Below are 27,100 nucleotides of genomic sequence, written 5' to 3'. Positions count from 1 at the left end.
GGGCGTTTCCAGCTCCAAGGCTAAGACCTGCGTGCCTGGGCTGTTAGTTGGTGCTGCTTGGAAAACGCCAGTGGCGGTGGGTGCAGCTGCTTTTGGGCCAAGCCCAAGTGTTTCAGGGTGTCCCTACACCTGCCTGCCCTTTGCTTGTTGCAAACCTGCATTGTTTAATTTCAGGGTGCAGCCATCCTGCACCAGCACTTTTGGGGCCACAACAGCCCGGGGGGAGCAACTCGAGCATGGGGTCATGGGCGATTTGGCCAGGGGCTGATCCTGCCCATTGCCCACCAAGGTCTGTGTCCCACGCCCGTGCAGGGCCAGGTTTACATCTGCACTGTTGTTACTTACTATGAGTAGGGGGAAGGGGCTGCGCGGGGCTCGGCAGTCAGCATCCCCCGGGGGTGGCTCAGGCTACGGCCAGAGCACCCACCCGGGCACGCCAGTGGGACTGGGCGGGGACCGCTGCGTGCGATCCCCCGCGGCGCGGGTGGCCGCCGGCAACACTTTCACTTTCGGAAGGGTCACGTGATTTCCAGGAAACTGGGCGCGAGTGGAGGGGGCGGATAAAAGGGCCAGGCGGGAGGCGGCGCGCCCCGAGCCGAGCACCCACCCGCCCCGGGACCTGCAGGGCTGGGGACGCCACGGCACCATGGCAGCGCCGCAGAGCGAAGGGTAAGCGGCACTCCGGCATCCCCCGGCCCTTCCCGGGTCTCCGTGCCCGTGTGGCCTCGGTTTGCCCCCCGCTGACGGCCCCGCGCCCGCAGGGAGGCCCAGAAGCTGCGGTTCGGACCCTGGCTGGTGAACGCCGTCAGCAGCGGGAGGTACCAGGGACTGCGCTGGATCGATCCGGCCCGCAAGGCCTTCCGTATCCCCTGGAAGCACAATGCCAGGAAAGATGTCACCAGCAGCGACCTGGAGGTCTTCAAGGTGGGTGGGATGGGGGAACTGGGGAGGGTGGGGATACCTGGCAACCCTGAAACCTCCATATTCATGGAGCCAGGGTCACCGCCCCCCCCGCCGCGACACACACACCCCCCCACACACACACCCCTTCAGGCCTGGGCACAGGCGAGTGGTCGGTATGAGGACCCAGAAGACCCAGCCAAGTGGAAGACCAACTTCCGCTGTGCCCTGACAAGCACCCGCATGTTTGTGCTGCTGGAGGACCACTCCAAGTGTGGTGATGACCCACACAAGGTCTATGCCATCGCCCCAGGTAAGCCTGGCCCCACTGGGGATGGTGTTGGGAGTGGGGTGGGGTGGGGTGGGTGATCCCAGGGCACCGAGATTCCCCCCACTCACACCGCTCTTCCCCCTCACATGGCTCTCCTTCCAGGCACCCACTGTCGAGGAGAGGAGGGAGATTTTGGCAGCCCTGACCCTGTGGTGGACCAGCAGGTACAGGTAATGGATTGGGCACAGCAGAATAGAGGAGTCCCTACTTGCACTGCTCAGGCAATGCAATCATCCCCTCTGTCCTTGGGGTGCACCCAAGCTGGACTCAGCACCTGGCTGAAACACAGGGCAAGTGGAGGTTGGGTGTCCCTCATCCACAGTGGTAAGACTCCCCCTCATCCTGCTTCCCTTCACAGCTCAACCCCCAAGACATTGCTCCAGAAATTGCCCCCCCAGGTGGGTACTTGTCCCCCAGTGTTTTTGGAAGAGGTACCCCAGTAGGCTCAGGCAGGGCTGCTTTTGAGGTTGTGAGACCTCCTACCTGCTGTGCCCCTTCTCAGGCGGCACTGACCCCACACAGCCCTCGACGATGGAGGACCTGGAGTGGGTGCTGAAACAGTGCGCCATCTCTTCCCACAACCTGGGCCCTCTGAACCCATCCTGGATACCTTCAGGTGAGACTGACACTATGGGTGGGAGACCCCAGTCTTTTCCCACCAGTGATTTCTCTGCAGAGGAAGCCCGGCACCGGGACACCCTGCTCCAGCCTCACCCAGAGCCCAGCCAAAACAACTGCATTGCCCCACCAACATTTCAGCCATGGGTGCCCATGGCAGAGCAGCCTCTCTTGGCCACCTACAGCCTCCCAGGCCCCATGTTGCTGGGTGAGCAAGGTGAGTGCTGTGGGGCAGGATCTAGCCCCAGGTGTACAAGTGCCGTAACCGAGTGGGAAGAGTCTGGGGTGCTGCCGTGTGCACCCCATGCCAAAGCAACGCCTCACTGCACCCCCCTGAATCACAATGCTGATGCTGCCTGTCTCCTGCCACAGGGGCCGTGCCACCACCATGTCATGTGCCAGAGGTCACGGTCCCTGTGCCATCCCCAGGGGAGGGGATGCTCTTCACCCCCACTGTACTGCCGCCACTGGAGGATAACTCAGGTGAGTGTTATTATTAATAGCTATAAATTATAATTATTATATATAATTGTTAATAGTTACTAATGCTTGGGGGGGGGGTGGGAAGGGGGAGCATTTGGGTTTGGGGAATGCAGCTGCTGATCACTACCTGTTGCAGGTGGAATCATCCCCAACCTCGATGTCAGCATCTACTACCGGGGGAGGCTCTTCCACCAGGAGGAGGTGGTGAACAGCCGGTGCCTGCTGGTGTACCAGCCCTTCGACCCAGCGGTGGCTGGGTGCTCCGGGCACCTGGTGCGCTTTCCCAGCCCCGCCGAGCTGGCTGATTGCCGGCAGCGGCATTACACTGAGGAGCTGCTGGCTGGCGTGGGACTGCAGCTGGAGCAACGTGCTTGTAAGCTCTTTGCCACCCGCCTGAAGAAGTGCAAGGTCTTCTGGGCGCTGTCCCGGCAGCTCGAGGGCACCGAGGAACCCTCACCCAACCTGCTCTGCCGGGATCAGGAAACCCCCATCTTTGATTTCAATAAGTTTTGCACAGGTGGGCAAGGGCGTGGGGGAGGACGGGGGGAGTCTCTCACAAGCATCTAAAGTTTCCCAGGCTCACCCCAAAACTGGGCGCTGTCTCCCCTTGCAGAGCTGAGGGACTTCCGCAACAGACAAAGGAAGCGGTCCCCTGACTTCACCATCTACCTCTGCTTTGGGCAGTCCTTCTGTAATGCCAAGCCCAAGGAGTCCAAGCTCATCTTGGTCAAGGTGCAGGAATCAACACTCACCACTGCTGCCCAAGGAGGGGTAGACTTTAGGGGGCCAGGGGAGATAGGGATCTGAGTACTCAAGGTGGGGGGGGGGGGGTGGTCCCTCAGGGTCTGAGAGAGATAGGGGGTCTGGGTACATCAGGAAGGGTGGATCCTTGCGGGCCAGGGGAAGATGTGTGTCTGGTAGCCCAAGGAGGGGAACCCTGTGTGTCCAGGGACATGGGGATCTGGATACCCAAGGAGGGGATACTTCAGGGTCTGGAAGAAATGAAAGAATTGAGAGACAGGGGAGGTGGCAGGGGCTGGGTGCCAAAGGAGCAGGACCCTGAGTGGCTTGGGGATGTGGGAGGGGCTGGGTGCCAAGAGAGGGGAACTCTTGGGGAGTAGGGGAATAGGGAGGGGCAGGTGCCTGGGGAGGAGACCCTTGGGGGACAGGAGTCCAGGAAGGGCCAGCCTAGGCAGGGAACAGCTGCCTGGGTGAGGAGACAGGGTGGGGTGAGAGGCAGCTGCCCAGGGATGGGGATCCTCAGGGGCTGGGAGAGGTACAGGGTGCCATGCACACTTCCTCCGCTCCAGGAGGATGGGGCTGTGCAGGCACTGCAGTCACATCAAGCAGCTGTCCCTAACCCTGCTGTCCCCTGTGGTTTGCTGCCACAGCTGGTGCCCAGGTTCTGCGAGTACTGGTGTGAGCAGGTGCTGCGCGAGGGAGCCTCCTCCCTTGACAGTGGCACCATCAGCCTGCAGCTCTCTGACTCCTTCAGCCTCTTCGAGCTCATCGAGCAGTACAACATGCAGATGGACTGAGCCCCCCACTCCCCCCTGCTCCCTGTGGCTGCACCAGCTTGCAGGGAAGCACTGGGCATTGGGGGCTGTGCAAACCGGCATCCCCCCAGCAACACTGTTGTGGGATGCTGATAGTGGGGACCTTTCCTCCCTGGCTCCCTGCACCTCCACCTTCTGGTCCAGGAGCTCACACATTGCTTTTTCCCTCCATCAGCTGCTAAAGTGGGTTTGGGGAATGCGGTCATTCTACAGATTTATTTTCTTAAGTCTTCTAAGTTTAAATATATATATGTATAGAAAGGTGCTTCCTGCTTGCTGATGTTGCCTGGACATCTGCTTCCACTATCAGTTCAAGACATTCACCACTCACACCCCCATCGCCCAGAACCTTGGGGATGTGTCCCAGCAAAGCCCCTGCTGGCAGCAGGCTTGTACCAGAGCACTCATCAGCACATTTCTCCCCTTACATTTGTGTAAACAGGTGACTAGCCATGCATGAAAGGATGTATTTATTTCTGTGCCTTAAGACTATAAACATGCAAGCAAAGCGTGTTGAGGACAGCTAGGCTTTGGCTAAACAAAAATAATTCTTCTTTCTTCAGCAAGTGCTTCCCCACTGGCCCAGAGTTACTCACTTGAAATGTTCTGGAAAAATAAGGCAGGAGCTACAATATGATACTACAGAGGTAGTGGTATCTCAGGGAGGAGCATGGTAACCAGAGCTTTGCTGAAAGATGGGGTGTCCCTCCCCAGGCTGGAAGTAGCTGCCCTCCCTCATTTCAGGAACAAGGGGAGAGGATGAGCCTGGCCACCAGTGTTGCACCCTGGGCAAGGGGAGGTGGCAGCCTCCTTACCTGCTGATTGACATGGATGCTGCTGTGCCCAAAGGTTGTGGTCCCATAGCTTGTCACATAATAATGAGCAGAAGTCTGCATCCGGGGCTCCTCCAGCTTCCTGGGCACTGGGGGGGTGGGATGACACCATCAGCACCTCAGCCCCATGAAACCCTTAGCCCTTTTCCCACCCTGAGCACTGTTGCAGCATAAACCCGGGACCATTGGGCTAACCTTTGGGCAGGAGCAGCTCTGTGCCAAAGCGGTGCCTGCATGTCCCACAGGTTTTAACATCTTCCTTTGTCCTGTGGAGGAAAAAGCCCTGAGAAGTAGAAGGAGCAGGAGCTGCCCTCAGCACTTCCCATGGAAGATGATACCAAGATGACAGAAGACTCTTTCCACCCTGACATGAGGTCCTGCCATTAGTGGGACAGCTGCTGCCTTCCCTGGTGCCTGAGCACCTGAGCATATGAGATAGGGAACATGTGGGTACCTTGCCAGAATGGATATCACATGCCTGTCCCCGAGTTTCAACTTTTTTTTCACCTTTCTTTCCATGCTCGAATTTCCCACACAATTAAATGCTAACACCATGTGGGACAAGGGCTGCTGTTGTCAGTAGAAAGGAAACATGGCGACCAGCAAGTTTCACAACTAATTTCACATGGCTTTTAGAAGCTGGCCAGCCCCACCAGCATTACAGTAGCACCACCCAGCTCCAGTCCTCAGCTTGGAGGGGCATGACATATACGTACACGGCATTTGTGCCATCCATGTCTGGCCAGATGAGCTCTGCAGGACAGCCAGCTGTTCGGCACGGGCTCTTCATGCACACATGCAGCCCTGGCCACTCCTCGGCAAGCTTCTGGACGATGAACACAACTGCCATGAGGAAGTCCCATGCAACCTGGAAACCTTCCAGGCAAAAGAAGGTCTTGCTTACTCACAACCACCTGACTGTGGCAGCCCAGGAGATGTTATGGTGACGCATCACTTCCAGCCCACCAGACCACAGCCAGAATGGTTGGACCAGCTCCATTTCTGAAAGCTCACTGGCCTCCAAAAGGAATTAAAAGATAAGTGAGGTCCACAACTTGGAAGGCCTTTTTGCCTGTCACTTGGAGACCCAGCCAGAGATTGTACTCTGCTAGGACCTTATGGGAAGAGATGACCCATTTGCTCCATGAGAAGACTGAAAACATGACTTTTTTCTTTCATGACTTTCCTTTAGAGGAAGCCTGAACTGCTGGTGGACCCTGGCTGGACCAGAACATATGTCAGAGGCTTCTGGGATGCTCTGCTCAGAGGAGTAGATGTGACAGGGGAGCTAAGGAGAGATGTGATTGGGAGTCATGAAATAAGGATCAGGGATCCATACCCATCCTTTCTGCTGGTTTTCTGCAGCGAAGCTCCAGGTAGCTGTAGGCCCTCTGGTTGTTCTCTTTGATCAGCAGAGGTTTGCCATTGCATATGAGTAAGCAGGTCACCTTGGCCACCCAGTGTGTGGAGTAAAAGGAGCAAGCTTTCACCAAGAGCCTGAAAGGAGAGTGTCCGCAGCTTTCACCACCATCTTGCCTGCTTATCTCTTAACACTGGGAGAAAGTGTGGCACCAAGTAGACTTGAAAAATATGAACCAAATTTCAGTAGAAACAGGCAGACACTAAATGAGGACCCTGCCCTACTGAAAGCTCAAGCAGCAGGAGCTGCCTCTTAAGCCAAAGCCACTTCTGGAGTTGGCCGTCAGATAAAACTCTTCATGTAAGCTGAGAAACCCACAAGGATGGGATACATTCCAGAAACTGGAACGGTCCCAGCACTTGTAGAAACTGGACAATCCTCAGGTGGGACTGGGAGGCCTCTGACTGCCTGGATGGATATGGACTAGCCAAAAACCAGCCCAGATGAAAGGTGAACCAGAAGGAGCATGGTCCTTGCTCAGGTCCAGGCAGTGAACATTGAAATGGCTCATCCAGGGCTTCACACATCTGTGGCAGAGCTGAGAAGCTGCCCTGGTCTCCTGAGTCCCAGCTTCATGCCTCAGCTGGTATGGTCTCAACAGCCAAGGGCTTGCTGATAGTCATACTGGCATTGCACTGAGCACACCCTGAACCACACAACATCATTGAGGGCTGGAAACCACCACTTACCTCTGGAAGAAACCCTCAGGTATTTCAGGTGAGAAGTAGGCACGGATGTGGAGGTCCTCAGGGTGATCTCCTCCCCACACCTCAGAGACCTCTTCGGTCTGGTTCAGATAGGTTGGGAACAAGTACCAGGACTCGCCTTGGCCTCGTGTTGTCTCCCATGGCTTTCCAGGAACAAACTCACTGGCATGTGGGTTGAGAACTTCGGTGTGTCTTACCTCCAGGCAGAGCTCAAAGTGCTCAAGGAGGCTGAAGAGCTTCCCTCTCCCTCTGTGGGGCTTGTATCCCATTATTTCCTCAAAGACATCCCGCATCCCTTCTGAAGAGAGCTGGTGCTTCACCAAGGCACGCACAGCCCGGTGGCACAGCATTGCCTTTGACTTGAAGGTCCACACCCAGTTGGACCTGTCTCTGATGGTGGCATGTTCCCCAATCAGCGTGTCCACAGGGATGCTCTCAAGCTGCTGAGCTAGGCAGTACCTCACAAGGAGCTTGGTAGGAAGAGAAGGAGAGACAAGACAGCAAAGAGGGTAGCCCAGTAAAGCTGCAGAGCTTGGGTCCTGCATAGAAAATCATCCTGATCTGTACGCTCACCTTGAACATAGTTATTAGGAAGGTAGGCTGGAGGAAAACAGTGCTTTCCAGGTGCTTGATTTCCTCATACCACACAACAAGCCCAATGCGGTGGAGGTACCGCAATATGTCCTGAAGAAGCTCTCTGCCCAGGCTGGCCAGGTGCTTACACTGGGAGAGTTTACTGAGCAGGTACTGGAGGTCCATCATACCTAGAGGGAGATGTGGGAGCTCAGCGCACATCTCTCACACACCAGCATTCCAAAGCAGATACCTCAGAGAGCCAATAAACACCAGCAGCACCCAGCTTCACCCGTGCCATTCCTGGGGAAGCAGTTGGGGACCAGAACAGTGCTCAGTGGCTGTGGCCAAAAATGCTTTTCCCATCCTCAGCTGTCCCACTGCCACCGTGCAGCTCCCATAGTCTTCCTTTGCCTCAGCAATATCAGCAGCCTGCCAGGACCTCAATGGAGCAGCTGAAAAACAAAGCTAATACTGTGTGTGTTTGTTTGTTTTCTTCATTGTTTGAGACCAGGTTTGTTTCCAGCCAGAAAACCTCAGATTATCATTGTCCTGGTTTCAGCTGGGACAGAGTTAATGTTCTTCCTAGCAGCTGGTATAGTGCTGGGTTTGGATTTAGTATGAGAAGAAGGTTGATGATACACATCTTGGTTGTTGCTAAACAATGTTTATACCAAGTCAAGGACTTTTCAGTGAGGAGGCTGGAGATGTACAAGAAGCTGGAAAGGAGACACAGCCAGGATAGCTGACCTAAGCGGGCCAAAGGGATCCCAGAATGGTTGGGTTTGGAAGGGATGTCTGGAGATCATCTAGTCCACCTGCTTTAGCTACATAAACAAGGGGCCAGGCCTGCCTGCTTGTCCTGCTAAAGTCACAGGAGACACAGGGAGAGGCTAGCTAGGGTAGGGGCCATCACATTAAGTTAGCAGGACAAACATTTGGAAACCACACAGAAGCATTAAAGATGGGGAGCTCCTTCCTGCAAGATTTTTTAATTGCTTGTATAGGGCAAAGGGAAGAAAAGAAAAACGTTACTGGAAAGAAACAAACCAGACAATGTGGCCAGCTCAGGGTACCTCCAACCATTGGCTGGAAAACGTTGGCAAAGCCTCCTGGTGAAGACGCACCTGGGCTTTTCCTATGCTTTTCCATAAGCCCCTGCCTTGAGCCCAGATGCTTGTAATAACAGATCTGGGTAGTAGCAGTAAATGGTCCAGCAGTAGCACTGGACGGTCGTCAACAGTGACCCTGAGCACCACATGAGCAGGGCCAGAAGGTGCAGCAAGCACTGGGGAGCCTGTCCCAACCACAGGGCAGCAGGTCCTCCCAGGAAGGTGCAGCAGGGGTGATGGATCACTCACCATGGTTTGCCATTTCCTCACTCTGTGTGATATCTATGATGGCAGCTTCCACCTGCCTGTAGATAGGCGGCAGCACTCGGACAACCTCAGGGAAGAGATCTTCATTCTTCACATGCTTCAGAATAGTGGCCTCGAGCTTTCTGATATCATAGTGGTTCATGCAGTTGACAGCAACTAAGTTTAAGACCTGGAAGACAGAAAGCACACACCTGCCAAAATCTCATCCAGAAGAATCTTTTAGCCTGTGACGTAAAGGGCGGACATAATGCCAAGGAGGTCACCAAGGATGGGGTGCACTGCTGGCTCAGCTTTAGAGAGTGTTTCCCTCACACCTTTGCTCTTCCAGCAGTTCCTGGAAAATCACCTGTGAATGGTAAATTATGTCCCCCCACTCCTCCCCAGGTACTTGCTGCAAACCACAGGAGGAGATGCCCATCTACCGAGCAGGGACAAGGACCCAGCAGGTCACAGCCAGAGGTTATCATGTCCACCCCAGCCCTGGTGAGCAGCTGCAGCAGCAGCCTGATGCATTAGCACCAGGTCACCATCACCAGTAGCACACTGGGCCACCAGAGACAACACAGTGGCCATAAACAGCAAAGAACCATGATAATCTCAGTCTTACCTTTAATGTACGGCTCTCCATCTCCTTCAGCTTCTCCCACTGGTCCACATAAATCTCAGGCTCCTCACTGCCCTCCAGATTATTGATGAAGTGAGCAAGGTTCCTTTTTCTCTCCGTCAGCATGGCCGAGATCTTGGTCATGATGTCGTGCCTTTTCTCCTCCACCTCCTCCTCCTCACAGCAGTCCACATGGGTTCCCACAGGAAGCACCACTGAGTTTGGAACTCTCATGGACAGGTTGTTGATCCAGAAACCAACAAGCTCCTTAAAAGTCTTCTCATTAGTTTGGTACCTGGGTGGGGAGAGAAAGACAATCCCAAATTCATGTCTAACCCTCCAGATCTGCAGCCAGCTTCCACCAGCACATGCCTGACCATGCACCCCGTGCTGTCCCAGGGGCTTACTGGGGAGGAGCTCAGATCTCTATAGCCATAATGGGCCATAGCCAATCTAATATTTAAATTTCCCATCCTTACTTAACCTAAGCCAGTTAAAGGTATGGGGTGCAGTGAAGTGTGTCTGCTGTGGGTGGGAGCATCCCTCTTTACCACAAAGCCCAAGCCTGTTGATCCCTCCACATTTAGGGAGCACCACAGAATACAGGAGGGCTCACAGAGGTATTTCCAAGGCAAAAAGGAAAGCTGTTTGTCATGTGAGGAGTTAATGCTCATCTAACCCCTCAAAACAAAGGACTTTGGTAAGGTGATGACAGATCTAGTGGCTTAATTAGAAGAGTGATCCTCAAAAAGGGAGAGAGGGAGAGCTAGCTACTCCAGTGATGAGAAGACCAGGCATTGAAGTCCAATGGAAATGGTGTGGACCCACACAGGGCTTCATCACCCTCTTTTTTCTTCTTTCACTCCACTTTGAATCAAAACCAGCTCAGTACTTACATGTGGAGATTGATGACAAGGATGACAAGTGCCTGTGGGGTTATGAACACATGGTGAGTCATGTAGTACTCTAGCTGGCCAGCAAAGTCCCAGAAGAGAAATGTGAAGTCCTCAATCTGAAACTCGCTGATCTCTATACCAACTGTTCGCTCTTCCTTGGGCACTAGTTTGGTTTGCCCTTGCTTCAGGCTTTTGCAGATAGTGGACTTCCCTGCCAGCGAGGCCCCCAGGAACATGGCCTTGACCCTCTTGTCCTCCTGCCCAGAACTGTATTGAAGCTGGCTGAAGTAATTACGGATCTGCTGGATGCCACCAGCACAAACTTCACTAGGCGGCTCCCGGAGGGGGTTCCCATTTGCCTTGAACATTTTCAGGGATTGCCCCTGGAAGAACTCCTTGGGGAGCTGACGAAGGGCATTATTCTGAACATAGAGCTCTTGTAAGTGTCCCAGCTGCAGAACAGGCCGGGGGAAGGTCCGGAACAGGTTGTTGGAGATGTTGAGGTACTGGAGGCTGCCTTGACAAGCTGCCAGGTCGCTGGGGAGGGCACTGAGACGGTTATTATTCAGCCGCAAGTGTTTAAGCCTGGGGAGATGGGCAAAAACTCCCTCCGGGATGACCCGGATTTGGTTCTGATTCAGCTCAAGCTTCTCTAAACAGACAAGGCTCCGGATTTCACTGGGAAAGTCCACAATCTCATTCTTGGAGAGCATCAGCTTCTTCAGATTGCAAAGTTTAGAGATGCCAGTGATGCTCCTGAGCTTGTTTCTGTCAAGGTCAAGGCTCTCCAGTGCGGGGTTGCTCAGGACTGCTGAAGGCAGCACACGCAGCCTCTGGGTAGAGAGAGTCACGTCACGCAAATTGTCGTCCTGCTCCTGACCTGGTCGCATGGGACAGGGAAGGTGTTTAAGAGACACTTTCAATCTTTGGATTGCAGACCACTTTTTCCCTTGAGCTCAGCATGACTTTGGGATCATTTCAGCCAGCAACAAAAAGCAGATGTAAGACACAGGAGCTGGTTGAACAGCACGACCACAGCTGCTGCTTGAGAAGATCCTGTGCCCTCTCAAGAGAGGAAGGACATAAGGATCTTGGCTGGGCCTGAAGACACAGGAAGAAATGGTGCCCACCAGATGTTGCCCAAGCACCCCATTAACAGCTTTGTTCCCCTTAAAGCACTGCAAGAGCTCCAGCCACAGATGCATCTACTTGGAAACTGGCAGATTTCTAATCCCAGCAGTGGGCTGGCAGGGCAGAGCCCATGTTAGGAGGAGTACTGCTCTCCAAATAACTTGTCTAGCCTGCCCTCAGCTCTCGACCACAGCTAGGGAAATGTGTTGAGACCAAGGCTACTGAGTTCAGACACTTCCTCTCTCACATCCTCCCCCATCTCCAGATGGACGCTGCAATTCCCACAGAGAAGCTCCCAGCCTCAGAAGACGTGGGGAATAACGCAGGGGCAGTGGGATCCCTTGCAGAACAGGGCACACAAGGAGGTACTTGGTGATGGCCAAGAACATCCCCAAAAGAAGGGTGTTTAGAGCAGAGAGGTTCACAGGCAAGAACACCAGGAGGACGTGGGATGGGGATCACACGATACTAGAACAAAACTTGGTCAGATTTGCTCTCCTTTCCCTCATTTCACTTCCTCACCAGACACCATCAAGCGCAACATTCCCTTGTGCAAGCCACCCTGCTCAGGACCAACTCATCATCCGTTCTCAGCATCACCACCTAAACCTGGGACATGCATGAGCCCAGCAGGAAAGCTTTCACCCTCCCCCACATGCCTGGTCTCTCTTTCAGCACCATCAGAGAGACAAACCAAAGGGCTCCCACCACCACTCTCATTCAGAGCAGCAAAGAGCTGGGGCAGCTACTCACAGGCTCTGGGCTGGATCATGGCCCTGCAGCGAGGCACCAGCTGGATCCTCCTGGTCGCTCAGCCTCCCCCTTTCACTTCCTCCTGTCTTTCCGCTCTCCACCTCCCCAAGCTCTGCCCAGGAACCCCACCCTCTCTTCATCCATCCTCAGAGCAGCTCTCAACAACCCAAGCACCTTTAACGAGATAAAAGTGCCACAGGCATGTCCCAAAAGCAGCTCTGGAGGTCACCTATGAGACAAGGTGGCAGAATAGCTCCTGAGTCAACTTCTTACAGCAGCATCCCTGTCTTTGATAAAGGAGCTTTTGGGGTTACCACTGTTGCAGAGGAGGGAAAGGACACTAACAAGAGGTTATTCTAGTACCAAACTACTGCACCTGTTGAATAAATAAAATTTCTTACCTTTAAACAGGTGGCAGCATCTGATCCCAGAGGGTCAATCAGAATGAAAAACAACAACAAAATGACAAGTAGTACACGCAGTATACTAGAAAAACTGCTTTCTAGAACATGCCAGAAGAGGCATTTTTAGGTATGCTTGTCACTGCCTCTCCCAAGGGGCAGCTTACAATTCGATGGATTATTTTTTTTAATGGTAGACAGAATGAAAAGAACCAGGATTCTTGTTCATGTAACTTCAGGGGAAGGCAGGTGCAGAAGTTATTGTCTTCAGCTTCATCACTCCTCCAGGCTAGAGCAGGTACAGAGGTAACTGAGAATTAACTGTCCTTGCAGTACATGCACTCGTAAGATACCTTGCAACAGGCTGTTACATTTACTGCTCATTTACAGCTAACACCAGCCAAAAATTTAAAGCAGTGAATGAGTCAGAGGAACAAAACAGATTGACATTGTCTTCCTGGTCAACAGTGTAGTCACTTCTATTATTTGGTCAAGCTTCGTTTTTCACATCACCTACCCTTTTTCACTCACGCAGGCAGCTTATTCCAGAATTGTTTCTCTGATACCTCCAAAGGTGTCCAATTCCTAGCCTAAGTGTATTCACAACTAGATCACGTTATCTCATTCTTGTGCCAATAGTGCCTTAAGTTTCTGAACCTTATTTTTTAAGAAATCTATCAGCAGTGTTCACATTTACAACCCCACACCCATCTGCTAGGTATATACTCTAGCTACAAGTTCAGCTTTTAAACTAAAGCTTCTCTTCCAGCTATTCTTTTGCAGTCTTAGTGAGCCTTTGTTCCAAAATCTTCAAAGAAAGGCCAAAGTTATCAGTCCCTGATACTCCATCCAGGCTGCACTTTCATATAGGAAGCAAGCAGAGACAAGGAAGATCAACTCCAAAATGCTCAGGTCTCACCCATAACCACTTCTGTAGGATGGTGAATGATAGGAGTTGAGCATTTTGCCACCAGTCCAGACAGTACTGGTATATGGGCTTGTTTAAAAAAAACAGTCCCCAAACCAGCTAAAATGACAGTATGCAACTCAAAATCTTATCATCAAAATTAGAGTTCACTGAGAAGTTAGGAACATCACCAAGAGATCAATGAGTTTGTTATCTGCGAGTTTGCCTATGGTCACCAGGAGAAAAAAAAAAAAAAAAAAAAAAAAAAAAAAAGAGATGCAGTTACTTGCTTTATAAAACTCATCCCAGAGAGCCTGTTTTCTCTTTGAAGGCAGTCTTATTGCTCGGCTAAAGAGGGCAGCTTTCAAGTGCACTCTGAGAGGTTAGGAAAGCCCTCACTAAGATGCATTGCTGCCATCTGGTCCAACATGTACATTCAGTTCCCACTGAAGGGAAAGTCAGTTTCTAAGTTGTAACTTACTGGTTTTCTCTTCAGCTTCTCTGTTAAATGTCTTCTCCCTATCATGATCAGATGGGGAATGATGCTTTTTGTCAGGTCCAAGGGTGCTAAATATATTTGTAATTGACTTTCAGATGATCACTTAAAAGACTGGTTGCTCTGCAGTACATGTGAACAACGAATGCTTTTAAAGAAAGCAAGATGACATCAGCATGTGTGCTGGACTCCCTTGCTTCTTGATAGGAAAAATAGTCCTCCTACAGAGGAGGAGGAAAAATTAATTATTAAACTCCAACTCTCTTCTAGAAACATAGTACTCCTTACACAAGAGCCAAGTGTGCAGGTTTATAGAGTAGCCAGAGCAAAAAGCAGCTGTAAGACAAACAAATGACACCAGTTTTAGGATTAAAACCATTCAAAATAACTTTATAAATTCTGTCACATTTCTGCTTTGTACATCAGTTCAACCGTATATCCCCAGCTTGTTACTGGGAATTCACAATGCTTGCTTTTTGGGTGTTTTTTTTTTGCCTGAAAGGCAGACAAAACCAGCCATCAGTGCATTATTTACAGAAGTGCAACAGAGTCTCCCACCCCAAAATTAAACTTTTCACTAACAAGATACTTCCAACAGAATGCAAATAAACACCACAGCTTGAGCAGTGTTTCTGAAGTCAATTTATAAAGGTTAGCTCATTTCTGCAATCCCCAAATGACAGAGTGAGTAAAGCTTCGCTCACCATCAAATGGGCTAAAAATACAATGTTTCAAGTATTAAATCAGAAGTTTCTAAAGACAATCTATATTTCGATAAATAAACACAAAGGAAACAATATACAGCTCTCAACAGACTGCATATGAAAAGTGGTGTCCAGTTTCAAACTTTCAACAACACAGGTGCACAGCCCAAAAATGTGATCAAAGTAACCCTGAAAACTGTAGCAACCTGGGAGTCCCAAATAGTAATCTCTACAACATTTCCCCTCAAATTACTCTGCTGGTCTGAGGCATTTGATTGTTATTTAGTTCTACATCTGTAGGTAATCCAAAAAAGCTCAAGTTCATTCCCATATGGTAAAAATTCAAAAGAAGGTTCCGAAATACGTCCCATTATACTCTTGCTTCTCTGCACTTCATTTTCGATGAGATGCAACTGCAGATCTATTATTCCCTCTGACATAGTGTTCATAGCCAAAATAAGTCCAGTCCAAGTCATGCAGGTTGTGGCTTGCTTTCAGTTTTCTACTTCACGTGTATCGTCACCATCAGATTTCTTATGTTTCCTCATATGTTTGTATTTTTCCACGTATGCCTTCACCAGATTAGCTACCTTCATAGGGTTGATCTCTCCACTTTTGCTATGGCAAATCTACAAGGGATTAGAAAAGGCATTTGGTCAGTTAACAGTATTACAGCACTTCAGGCAGGCAACTGACAAATGACAGAGAAGCACTAAGCTTCCCAGGAGAATCGATTCCTGCATAGGCCCTTGAGTCTCATAGCAGGATACATAAAGCAGAAAACTCAACAGGGTAAGAGTAGTATTCTACTTCAAGTATTCCAGAAATGGCCTGTGGCTTATCTACTGAGCACTAACTGAATGTAGAAGGACCTCTGAAAGCAGAACTATTCATTTTTACTACAGGCTTTTCCATCCAGCTTTGCACAATACATACTAACCAAGGAAGTGTTAATTTCCCATTTTTCTGATAATTTTCAGGAAGCGATTCTAAGACTAAAAGAATCTGGGAGTTTTGAGGGCCCATTTTGAGATGCAGGAAAGAGAATGGACACTACAAATAACTTTATCAGTGTTCAGAGAATAGTTCATGTGACTTCAGCAGCAATTTGTGTTGCTCAACTCTCCTACAAACCACACATGAGGTTCATATGGGTCACGTAGAAGATGTGAAATTGCAGCCATTATCTAAGGAATTTTGATTTATAATGGAATTTCTCAGTAACAGCAAGAATGCAGAGCAGGGAGAGAATACAGTTCCCCAGGGTACCATTTGACTGCCTTGACCGCAAGGGCATTACTTCCCCAAGACAACACTTGCCAATCAGGTGTTTTTTTTAGCCACGATCTGGTCAGCACTAAGATTTAAGATAAAAGTCAACATCAGTCAAATTGCAAAGCCCTCTTCCAAAGTTCACAGACACCAAAGGTGCTCAAGGAATTACTGCACAAAGTGTTTTCTCACTTTATCAGAAACAGCTTGATGATTCGGGCTGAAGTTCTTAATGAGAGAGATTTGACCATCCTCACCCAAGGCATGAACATTTCAGCTCAGGCAGCTTACTTTAGCAATATTCCAGACCACTGAAAACATGATCTTCTAAAAGGAACGGTGTGACTATTCTCATCAGTGACACCACTCAGTCCTGCTTATAGCAACTACTGCTTCACCACAAGACTGCACAGTATGAGTCAAGAGTCCGAAGATCTGCTGCTCAGTTATAGCATGTAATTGCTGAAGACGGTAAGTGCAATCCAAAGTACTGCCACTTTTTTCATGATCTGCCCAGCTCCTCATCTTCATTTCACTGTCACTTACCTTTTGCACTGCTTTTCGAACAATGTTCTTGTACTCTTCCTTTGTAATCTCCCTCTTCTGGTAAAAAGGCTTAATAGCAAGTTTCACTTCTTCCACAGCCCTTTCCTGCATGTGAAGCTTCTTCATGTACTGCACAGCAAAAAGAAGTTCATTACCTTGTGCTCTCTTGGGAAAGGTTTCTGAGTCTATTTTTCTTAGAAATGCTCTAACAATGAAAAAGCTCATTACACAGTTTCAATGGCCCAAGTGAGAGCTAGCCTCAAAGTGAGATCCTTTATTGTAAATTGCAGTCTTGAAACAAATAACAGGTGGCGGTACAAGGAACCCTTGTTTTATGTAACACTTATTCTATATTTTACAGAATATGTTTTAACCAAGTGATTACAATGTCCACTTATCAATTTTGGTCTCCTCCTTCCATTCCAACAGCTCTGAAGTAAACATACATCCATCAAAAGGCATCAGATTCTAAAAGCAGCAAGTCATAGCTGTGAATATAAAACTTCGGGTAGTTCTAAAGGCATTCTGAAAATCGTGGAGTTGCCTATAAAGTAAGGACTACAGATGACATCAGAACATACTCTACGAAAACAAATTCATAAAAACTGCTGCTTATAAATGGAGGTTCAGTGGGAAAAGTATATTACTGCTTTGTTTTGTGGTACAAAGTAAAATAATTGGCTAAGAAGTTTTTGTTCTTGTGTTAATGTCTCCATTAATACATCTCTAAATTATTTAACTATCTCAGCATTTTCAGTGCTGATGAGCAGCAAGATACGGTCCTACCTCTCTATAGGACTGCTATGAGAATTGACATGAATTTCAGAGTTGGAGGGGAAAGGAGAAAACCAGTTGTTCAAAGAAATTTGAACATCATGGTATTTGGAAAGTCCCAAACATTCATGCAAGAAAGTTTCAGAACCTTAAGAACATATTTTAGATGCTTTAATCCTTCTCTGTGATATTGAAACTAAGCAATAGAAAGTGGAACCAACAAATGGAGTCAATCCCAAAAGAGTTCAAAGAAAGGATTGCCTGTTGCTCCTGGGATAGCACATTAAGTGACCAAAACCAGAACTGACAATAGGGGTTGGGAGAATACAGTACAGAGAAAGTTAAATACCCTCAAATTGTAAAAGTTCAAATAAACAGCTCATTAATGTTATGCATTTACTACTAGATAGCATTCACTCACTTCTTCATTTTTCATTTTATCCGCTGGAGGTTTGGGTGCTTTGATCTTTTCTTCTGTGTTGCCAACAGAAGCAGTTTGGATTCCTGGTTCAGATGCAGTGGCCAGGGTACCCGGCTCTGGAGTCAGGCTCTGTCCTGCCATGCAGCTAAGTGCTGGAAGTCTACTCTGCATGATAAACTGAATCGTGGAAAGGCTGAGAGGCGTCAAGGTGGTAAGTCTTGAGGGCAGAATTGACCTCATAGATACATTTGGACAGTACACCTGTAAAACAAAATTTTGTAAATGCTTGCACTTACCAGACAGATATTAGCATATTCAGAGCACCTTCTATCCACTCAAACAGTCAAGCAATTACTAGTTCAAATGAGGGGGGCTAACATCCCAGCCCTCAACTAGGTCTCTGTGCACCAAGAGCTAGCACCAGCCCTACTCACAACTGGTGGGCAGCACAGACTGATGGCACAGATCAATGCCATCAGGCCAATTTTTACAGCCTGATCACAATCAGGGAGAACCTCACAGCTTCTCAAACAGCACCATCTTTCCATAAATTACTGCTGAAAACAAAGCCTCATGTATACAGCAGAGCTGAAAGAAAATGTGCTTCTTCAACTGCAAGGACCACCTGAGAGATTAAATGACTAGGAGACTGCTGAGGTGTATGTGCTATATGAAATTTACCACACGCAGAGGAAGGCAAACTCTGCCATGAGAGGATGTTGCACAACAAGGGTACAGATGAGGTGGGATGCCTTCCATGATACTCAGCTGCCAGAACAGGAACCAACCTGAGAGGAATCTAGATCAGGAAACATAGGCTCAGGAATCATATAATTGGTTGGAGGAGGCTCATTTAACTGCACCTGATTTAATGTTTGGTTCGAGTCCTCTGCTTTCCAGTCCCCGTCTTTTGCTTGCTGAGGTTTGTAAAATGGCATCCCTAGGTTCACCAAGAGAAAGAAAACATTTAAGAACAAAAAACTAACTGGCCAAAGATTCAAAGCCAATTATATTTAAAAAAATAAAAAGGATCTAGCAACAAGACTAGCTATAAAGGGATTTTGTTTAGCAGTCATCAACATTTTAAAGCCTCTGATAATAGAGGACTTCCCATCCCCTTCAGCAATTGCTTTTTACTGGGTTTTCATAAGAACCAATATGAACCACACAAGCAACTCTGTCAACACACATAGCACAGGGTCCCAAGCCAGGCTGTTTCTAGCAGCTTTGGCTTGGCAGACGTCACAGGAGCAAGCTACAGAGATTTATCATGCTCCTTGGTTCTGAGTAATATTTATAAATTCTGAAGGCAAAGCAACCATTCTAGTTAAGAGCAGAAAGCGTGGAACGCAGGCTGCCAGTTCAGAGATTGGGTTGCAATATGTACTTCATGGCTGAACAAGCTGCTGCTGGCTGGCTAAGTGGTGCTGACAGCATGTCCTCTCTGATTCATTAACACAACTCACCTCATGATTTCAACAAGTGCAAAATGCTAGCTCTCATTGGAAACCACAGAACCACCCCAGCTCAGATGACAGAGCTGTTGCACTACAAACAGGTTTAGCTAAGCACCAAAACTCTAAGCCTTATATACAACCTGCTCTAACTGCCGTTTGTTTTCCAAGAGAGATACATACTTGGAACTTTTGCAGAAGACAACATGCCGCTTTCTTCCTCTTGAAGATTCCAGGTAACTCTTTTCACTGGTGCTTTTGATTTCAATGCAGGACCCTGAGGTACCACCTCCAGTTCAGGCTTACTGAAATTACTCGTTTCCTCATTTGGCACAAGGCACTCTTGTTTAACTTCCTTCACACAATCTGTTATTTCGCTTTTGGACGAGCACTGAATTGGTGCAGCCTCAGTCGGAGCGTACATGATAACTTCTTCCTTTGAAGGTTGTTCCATCAGAGATGGACATAATGCAGAATTTTCTATTTTAACTGTAATCTCAAGGTTTGTATTGCTACAGCTACCAAGTGCTGCTGGATCACTATTATTCATTAATTCCGTTTCAGCAAAAGAATCCACATTGCCAACTGGAACACAAGTGTTTGTGATCTCTGGCACAGGGAATGCAGTTTCACTGGTCACTTCCTGACAGATGGGCTCTACTTTTATTGTTTCTTGGGCCTCTCCCATTTGAGCTGGGGTCTCAGCCTGTATTTCCTCAAGTTTGACATTTGGTTGGATGACTATGGAATGCTCTTCCAGTACTAGCTCCTCCTTTGGCTCTTGGTTAAAGGAATGGGGTTGCTCCAGACACCCAGACACATGTTCAGCTGAAGGTTTTTGATTCTTTTCTGATGGAGGAGGAAGTGAGGTCTCTCTTGATCTGTATTTTCTTTCTTTGGAATGTGATCTCGATCGTGGTCTTTTTTCCTTTGATTTGCTGCTTTTGCGTTCCTGGGACCCAGATGCAGACCGAGACCGAGACCTCCACCTTCTCCTCCCCCGAGACCTGGATCTTGATCTTTTTCTCTCCCTTGACCGTATGCTACTATCTTTATCATACTTCTCATAGCTTTTGTCTCTCCTGTGTTTCTGCCTTTTAGTTCTCTCAATGCTACTTGATCGGGAACGTTCCCTCCATCTTGATCTCAATGGAGACTGTTTCTTCCTTTTCCTGTTTTCATAAGACTCGGAAGTACTTCCAGGACTACCTGAACGTGACCTAGATTTCCTTCTCTCCCTACGCCAAGAAGTTTTTGCCTTTTTATCCTTGGTTTTATCCTTCATTTTCTTTTTTTTAGATCGTTCATTACTGCTAGAACGGTCAGTAGAAGACCTCCTGCGTTTGGGTTTCAATGTGTGTGTTTTGCTATGCTCTTCTCCACCTGACCAAGATGTAGATCTGGAGCTTCGGTCCCTTGAGCGTCCTCTATCCCTAGACCCTGATTGGGATCTCTTGTGCCGTTTGACAAATGCCTTCTTCCTTTTCATCTTCTTGCTTTGGGAGCTGGAGTTTGAAGAGGATCTGGAACATGACTGCCTCTCTGTTTCTTCTACCTTTTGGATGTTCTGCTGCCCATAATTCTTTGAGGGACCATCTGGTTCTAGTTTCACATTAATATTAGGTCTAATCAACTCTTCAGCATTAAAGAACACGTCAGGGCTCTCTCTGCTTTTCTCCTTTAAGCACTCTGCATTAGAAACTTGCTTAACAGCAGATGAAGTGCAAGGACTGCTTAGAAAGTCTTCCTCATCCATATTGTCTCGTTCCTCTGTATCAGAGATCTGTTCAACAATCCTGCTTTCTACTGTTGTGTCATCATGAGACTCTGTGTTACTAGATGGTACATCAGAGTCAGCTCCAGATCCAAATACATTTCCTACCATGTAAGGGGTGAAACGACGGACAGTTTGAAACGTCTGAACTTTTGGATTTTCAATGGAAATAGTCCTGGTAATATTAGTTAACTGGATTCCTGAGCCAAGCCTTTCAGGACTGCTGCTTGCTGAACTCGAGTCTGATCCTGTTGGCTCAAAGGGATCATACATTTCACTTTTGACTTGCTTTTTCTTAACTAAGAGAAGAGGTGAAGGACTCTCTTTCTGTTGTGCTTTGTCATCCACAGGGCGGAAGGTGTTACAAAATCCTGGGTTAGACAGTCTGCTGGAATGCCCCGCATTTCCAGGTATATTGATTTTAAAACTCTCAAAAGAGCTTGGGCCTTTGCTCCTCGAAGTGCCCAGCAGCGATGAACTGCTATACACACTTGTACTGGCAGAAGATTGCTGAGATTCCTTGGCATTTGACTTCTGACTTTCTACCTTGCTACCCCTTCCCAGCTGAGGAGTGGTCTCTTTGCCTGTCAGCTGGGTTATACAGGAGCTGGGGATATCACAGTTTTGGCTTCCTGCAGGTTCTGGCTCCACCCACTTGCTGCTGGCTTCCTTTTTAATCTTTGGTATCCTGGGAAGCTCAAAGATGTCAATTCTCTTGGGAGGTGGTTGTAATGGCTGCCACACAGTTACAGCTTTTGAGCCAGAATTCAAGTTACAGCTCAGGGGCTTTGAAGGCGAGTCAGTCGGTGCAAAGTTTTTAGAGTTTCCATTAAATCTAGGCATTTCATCTAAATTTGAGCTGTGCCTGCTCAGAGCAGCTATATTCTGAGTCTGAACAGATCTAGGTGTCATTGAATATTCTGATTTTACAGATGCCTCTTCTGATGTACTCTGTGCAGGGTTTGCTGCAGGCTCAATCCTGCTCAGTGAGGGTGAAGGTGATGAAAACATGCTTGAGGAGGAGGGTCTAGTACTCAGCCCTGGGGAAACTGAAGGTCCAGCAATGGAGCTGCTTGCTGTGGTCCCTGAGTGCACTGTACTCAGCTGGGTGTTATGTTCTGAACCATCATCCACTCTTGAGTCACATGCTGATTTTCTGTAAGGTGGAGCTATGGCATACAACCAAACAATTAAACTTTTCAGTACATATGTGGACATTTCCCCCTAACATTAAAAGAAATACTGAGCTAACTATTTTTAGTTCCACTTCGGTTTACAGACATACCAACAGTGATAAATGTAAATGCTAATGTTAAGGAACTAAATTTTTCTGTTCTGCAGATATCACCATATTTGTATTTATTATCCTGTAGCCACTGACTGATAAAAATGCCTATAACAGAGGACGTTATATATACTTATTTTAAGAATAAAGCTCTAAACTTCAGTTTGAAGAGATTCTTACCAAATAATACCACACCAAGGGAAGACAGCTGAAGATGCTAGCACATATTCTAGAGCTTTACTTTTGCAAAGAAACTTCTCGCTGAGGTCCTCATCACTGCTTTTCAAACCAAAATACAGTTCACAGGCATGGCAGCAATACATGAGAAACGCCAGAAGAACTGGATACTAAGATATCTCTGCTCTATCCAATCCTCTATTTTTTATAGCAAAGCATGAAACTACACTGCAGTACTTTTGAAAGAAGAAAACTGCCTGCTAAAACCAAAATCCTCCAGTAACATCTCAGCTCTGCAATTAGAACAAAGACAAGTAACACTGTTTCAGAGCATATGTAAGAATTTGATTAGATGGACTACTGCTGGCAATAACTATATCTGTCCTACATACTCTTATTGAGTATTTGAATATCTCTGTGTTTGAAGCTATGCAGCTTGTAGGACCAGGGCAGACATGGAGGAAACAAAGAGGCTACCTGCACTGTGAAGTGCCAAACCCTTACCTGCTGCCTTTGCCATCAGCGAACCATCTCTGTTGATGACCACATCTGAACTACTCATCATGAGAAAGCTCTGTCCAGACAGGATACTTCCCAACAGATCAGGCACAGGAGCACCTTCTGCTTCTTGATCAGGACTCAAGGCAGGTACACTGCTTCTGCATGTTCAGAGGGGTTATATTTCCTTTACTCTTACAGCACTTGTTCTATACACACACATTACATCAAAAAGAAACCAAAATCAATGCCATAAACAGAGGTCAGCCAGGGAAGTTCACTTTAGTTTTGTTTTCACTAGAGCAAGTCAGTCCCCAGTCTCCCTCTGACAAAGAGGTGAAGCTTCTACTGACTTCCTACAGGAACACAACAGGATAGGAAAGCATGTAATCATACCAGAGACCTTGCCATGCTCACTGTGTTATGTATCAAGATTCACTTTCCAGTGCATTTTAGAGGCATTTTTGAGGCATAAACCATTGTTCAGGCTGACACCGCTATCTGATAAAACTGATGCTGCTTGAACCAGTATTTAGCATCAGTCAGAATACACGTAAATGGCTACTTGCAGGGTAGCTAAGAGCATGGCATAGAAAGAATTACACTGAAAAAAGCCAACAATGCTTCCACACATGGGACAACAAAAACACTCCCTTTTTTTGCATTACTCAATCATATGAAAATGGTTTAATTATAATCGCTCTGTTCTTGAAATATGGGCCAAAAAGGTTTGAGTGTTTTTGGTGCTGGGCTGTGGCTTTTTTTGTCTTCTTTCTTTGCTTTTGTGTTGGTCTGATTTTTAAAAAACAAAACAAAACCAACAACCTCAAAAGGGACCAATAGACCTAGCTCTTCGAGGGAGCTACATTTCATTTCTGTCTGAGAACAAAGCAATGTACACCAAAAACCTGCGATAACACACAACGGAAAGACAAAATGGGAATAATAAAAGAATTAGCCACCCAGGCCAGACCAGGAAACTCACTGCAGTCCAGGCAAAACAAGCCTTTAAAAAAGCTGAATTTCAGTTAAACGGTTCTACCGTCCAACCGAGGTGCTACTTGCATAACTCAGAGGACAAGAAAAGCTTCCTAAAAGGTTTCCTTCAGGACTGAGATGGGAAAGGTAGAGAAATATTCCAAGTTATAGAAATATACTACCTTAATCCTGAGAAGCCAACCTCTGCCATAAGGCAGGTGGGTTAGAGGACAGGTATGTAAACTTCTCGCACCTTTAATAATTTAAGCTGAGCTCTGTCTATTTCTCCTAGTCTTCAGCTCTCTCAGCCGTGCAGTTTTCTGTGACTTGGTTGGTACCTGCCTCAGTCACTTTCCCCATCCCTTTTCTTCTCATTATGCCCCTGCTCCTTGTGTCCTACCCCTCTGCACTGCATCCTATCCTAGACTCCAGTCCTGAAAACCCACTGCAGCTGCCAGTGGGAAGCACCCAATAACACTTCCTGGCCATGGCAGGCACAGGGGCACACAATTTGCACACACAGAGACATCTGTTAGACAGCAAAGCAACTGTTAAAAATTGCTGGATCAAACGATGTTTTCTGTACATTTTCTGAGCTCCAACAAACGGCAGAGGAATTGGGTGAAGTGGGTACATCCCTCAGCTCCTCTGGATGTGCAGTTAAGATTTCCCAGCCTTCTCAAATAAGCAAGTGGGTTTTTTTAAAGGTTAATGAGACAGGGATTTTTGCACGAAATGCTGTGATTATTTATCTACACATGTGCAAGCATGTGTGCATACACACACACACTTTCAAAATACACAGGGTAAGAAAACAGTTAAACCAGGATGATCACCTAGGTCATTCTTCTGTTAGGTTCATTAGACAATTTAAAAAAAAAAAAATAAAAAAAAATTGATAGATTTTTACCTGGGCAATCCCACAGAAATGGGTCTAGCTACAGGACGGTGAGACCTCAGTGCTGACTGGGAGAGAACTCTTCTTTTGGCACTCACTGGTGAATCTGGATTTGTTGAAACCTCTTCGTTACTGTGGGTAAAACACACACACCCTGAAATTGTCTGAATGTTTTTCATGTCAAATAAATGAAGTAGATAATACTACTAGGACACATATGGTTAGGGAGCATCGCTTGTTTTATTACAATACATTATAAAAAAAGATTTGTGCAATACACTTATTTTCTGTGGCTACATAAATAGAACAGCCACCAGAGATTCAAATGGAGATTTTTTAAATATTAAATGAGTAATTTCCTTTTATTAAAGGATCAACAAGACTTATTCAGCGGAAAATTAAATTTCACCAATGGTACTTTCAGATGCCACTTCCCCAAAATCCAAAGCTTAAGAGAGACACAAACTATGGCATAGTAAGATTCCTCCTTAATTTAATGTGTCTGGAAAAGTGAAGATGGGAAAAGGAGAAACATGGAAGATTCCACAGGTCCACTTAATTCTATATGATGCCACTCTATTGTATACCAAATATGCTAGCTATCTTCACTTAAATAGAAAATGACTGATTAGGATCCAACTTCTTCAGACTCTAGCCTTTCAATAACCTCATAGATCTTATTAAAGGTTTTCACGAGGCTTATTATTTCAGTAAACCTCTTTAAAGAAGGCTGATTCTTTAAGAGCTCAGCAACTCTACCAAGAAGGAAAGAAAGAACAGGGCAATATTTTATGACAAGCTGTGTATCTGAAGCTGCCTTCAGGTGTGAGCTCTACACTATGCAAAAAGTTATATGTACAAACAACCCAACAATTATGAAAATTACCAGGCCCCTGATAATAATTCAGAGATAACTTACCTTTCGTAAGGATCAAATGCATATGGATCTCCAAACACAGACAGAGAAGGTGCACCAATATCTGCTCTCATCAGACCAAGAGAGGGCTCCGTTGGTTTGTACACAGAAGGCAGTGAGGCCCCATGCACAGGTTTACTAAGACCAAGAGTTTTTGCAATACGGGAGCGAGTAGTAGCCCCATTTTTCATCTGGACAGATAAAGAAATCAGGTTATTTTATGTTAGGGCAAGTATATATCCAGAGTTTAAAGCCCCAACTTCCTCACTTCGGCTAAGTACAGTCATCGGGTTACTACTGTTGGTAGTAGAAGTGGTGTGCATTTATTGTCTATATTTGTTTTAAAGCATTTATTAAACTTCTAACTATGGCCTACATGTCACTTCATACAGAGACTACACATATCAGATTTAAGTGACCAGGTAAGTTTCTAAAAATCTCTAATAATGTCATTCAAAATGGTCAATTCTTTATTATAGGCTGGAGGGACAGTTACAGCTGTAGGACGTAAACTCTAGTTAAGGTAGCTGAGGAGAAAAGTCAAGCTGGTGCAGAGTGCTCAGTACAGTTCACATGCGAATCCTATTCACAACTGAGAGGGATTTCGAGAGTCTTTAGGACTGATTACCTGGGTTTGCAACAGCACAAAAATCCATAGCCTACTAAAAGGAATAGGTGATGGCAATTTTAACTGAGCTTGCATCAGTATCAGATAAACACTACAGCTGAATGGCAAGGCATAACAGAAAGCCTGCAAGACATGCTTTAAAGTATAATGCCTGCAGTTCGGGTAATGCGATTTGTCAACAAACCCAGCAGGCCTGCCTGGAAGCTGCAACTTGTTTCCACACACAGCATCTTTCTGGAGTATACATCCTGCACATACTCCCATGAGAAAAAAAAAGTTAGCTGCTATCATAAGATGCTATTTCTTCCACTGAATGCCATGTTATGATACTTTTACAGATGGCTGAAAAATGACAAGATACTGACACTGGCAAAAACTCACATGTGGTCTTACTCTCATCTTTTTTCCCCGTCTCTTCCTTATCAGATGCTTGCGTCTCTTCAGCTGTATCCCTGAACTCTTCTTCCCAGCAGAAGACCTTGACTGAGTTCTTTTTTTGCCTCCTACTTTCCGTCTCCTACCTGCTGGGACAAAAGACAAGTATCTGGCTGTGTGCCGGCACTGCATTTTACCCTGTTCTCCCCTTTTCATTCCCCCATGGCACACAAAGCAGCTCAAATCGACCTACAGAGTGCTGAAACCGCAAAAACAGCAGAGCTGAAAAAGTGAAATCACTAGGATTAGGATTTATTTAAAAGCAACCTTCGAGAGACTTCTGGGCAGAGATGGCAGAGGGAAAGAAGAAAATGCAAGTGGTATACTTCTGTAGCTGCACAGGTGTAGCAGC

At 47.2% G+C, this 27,100-nt stretch overlaps 3 protein-coding genes across 20 annotated transcripts in view; 1 reads left to right on the top strand and 2 right to left on the bottom strand.

Moving 5' to 3' along the window:
- The first annotated feature begins 510 nt into the window (after window positions 1-510).
- IRF7 (interferon regulatory factor 7) lies at window positions 511-5,186 on the top strand. 3 transcript variants are annotated; one of them, XM_065065059.1, is made up of 10 exons: window positions 511-669; window positions 762-924; window positions 1,054-1,213; window positions 1,334-1,401; window positions 1,590-1,629; window positions 1,734-2,066; window positions 2,222-2,332; window positions 2,469-2,849; window positions 2,946-3,064; window positions 4,967-5,186. In XM_065065059.1, exons 1-10 carry the CDS (start codon window positions 647-649, stop codon window positions 5,006-5,008), a joined length of 1,440 nt encoding a protein of 479 aa, XP_064921131.1. In that variant the 5' UTR covers window positions 511-646; the 3' UTR covers window positions 5,009-5,186. The 3 variants fall into 3 exon arrangements, with proteins under 3 accessions (XP_064921131.1, XP_064921130.1, XP_064921129.1); XM_065065058.1 differs by lacking the exon at window positions 4,967-5,186 and adding an exon at window positions 3,724-4,153; XM_065065057.1 differs by lacking the exon at window positions 4,967-5,186 and adding an exon at window positions 3,643-4,153.
- On the bottom strand, window positions 4,342-12,266 carry LOC106145856 (malignant fibrous histiocytoma-amplified sequence 1 homolog). Of its 3 annotated transcripts, XM_021296655.2 has the most exons (11): window positions 12,185-12,266; window positions 10,301-11,180; window positions 9,408-9,699; window positions 8,783-8,969; window positions 7,422-7,612; window positions 6,831-7,318; window positions 6,061-6,218; window positions 5,438-5,597; window positions 4,917-4,987; window positions 4,704-4,810; window positions 4,342-4,494 (listed from the first exon to the last, which is right to left on the bottom strand). In XM_021296655.2, the coding sequence occupies exons 1-11, from the start codon at window positions 12,201-12,203 to the stop codon at window positions 4,477-4,479; spliced, it is 2,571 nt and encodes an 856-aa protein (XP_021152330.2). In that variant the 5' UTR covers window positions 12,204-12,266; the 3' UTR covers window positions 4,342-4,476. The 3 variants fall into 3 exon arrangements, with proteins under 3 accessions (XP_021152330.2, XP_021152329.2, XP_064921128.1); XM_021296654.2 differs by having other exon boundaries at window positions 4,486-4,810; XM_065065056.1 differs by lacking the exon at window positions 12,185-12,266 and having other exon boundaries at window positions 4,486-4,810; window positions 10,301-11,323.
- Window positions 12,267-14,349: 2,083 nt separating this feature from the next.
- The window catches only part of PHRF1 (PHD and ring finger domains 1), a 30,257-nt gene continuing 17,506 nt past the window's right edge, over window positions 14,350-27,100 (bottom strand). For 4 of the 14 annotated variants that reach the window (XM_065065042.1, XM_065065048.1, XM_065065043.1 and 1 more), the window contains 9 exons: window positions 26,695-26,837; window positions 25,689-25,876; window positions 24,782-24,901; window positions 22,900-23,054; window positions 19,343-22,102; window positions 18,494-18,645; window positions 17,706-17,966; window positions 16,511-16,639; window positions 14,350-15,321 (listed from right to left, as the gene is read on the bottom strand). In XM_065065042.1, the coding sequence (XP_064921114.1) occupies window positions 15,187-15,321; window positions 16,511-16,639; window positions 17,706-17,966; window positions 18,494-18,645; window positions 19,343-22,102; window positions 22,900-23,054; window positions 24,782-24,901; window positions 25,689-25,876; window positions 26,695-26,837 (4,043 nt within the window). In that variant the 3' untranslated portion in view covers window positions 14,350-15,186. The remainder of the gene's footprint in view (window positions 15,322-16,510; window positions 16,640-17,705; window positions 17,967-18,493; window positions 18,646-19,342; window positions 22,103-22,899; window positions 23,055-24,781; window positions 24,902-25,688; window positions 25,877-26,694; window positions 26,838-27,100) is intronic. The other 10 variants (XM_065065045.1, XM_065065049.1, XM_065065046.1 and 7 more) reach the window with 6 other exon arrangements.

Source organism: Columba livia, chromosome 5 (assembly GCF_036013475.1).
Source record: "Columba livia isolate bColLiv1 breed racing homer chromosome 5, bColLiv1.pat.W.v2, whole genome shotgun sequence".
NCBI classification, from domain to species: Eukaryota; Metazoa; Chordata; class Aves; order Columbiformes; family Columbidae; genus Columba; species Columba livia.
Note: the sequence above shows the minus strand (reverse complement) of the source record. Positions and strands in the feature narration are given on the sequence as shown.

Excerpts from the sequence above, each read along its gene's own strand:
- IRF7 (XM_065065057.1), top strand. The coding sequence starts at position 647 with ATGGCAGCGCCGCAGAGCGAAGG. Across the intron at positions 1,214-1,333 it reads GGTCTATGCCATCGCCCCAG|GCACCCACTGTCGAGGAGAG; the intron begins GTAAGCCTGGCC and ends CTCTCCTTCCAG. Across the intron at positions 1,402-1,589 it reads TGGTGGACCAGCAGGTACAG|CTCAACCCCCAAGACATTGC; the intron begins GTAATGGATTGG and ends TTCCCTTCACAG.
- LOC106145856 (XM_021296654.2), bottom strand. Across the intron at positions 5,598-6,060 it reads AAAACCAGCAGAAAGGATGG|GTTTCCAGGTTGCATGGGAC; the intron begins GTATGGATCCCT and ends TTTGCCTGGAAG. Across the intron at positions 4,988-5,437 it reads ATGGATGGCACAAATGCCGT|GACAAAGGAAGATGTTAAAA; the intron begins GTACGTATATGT and ends TTTCCTCCACAG.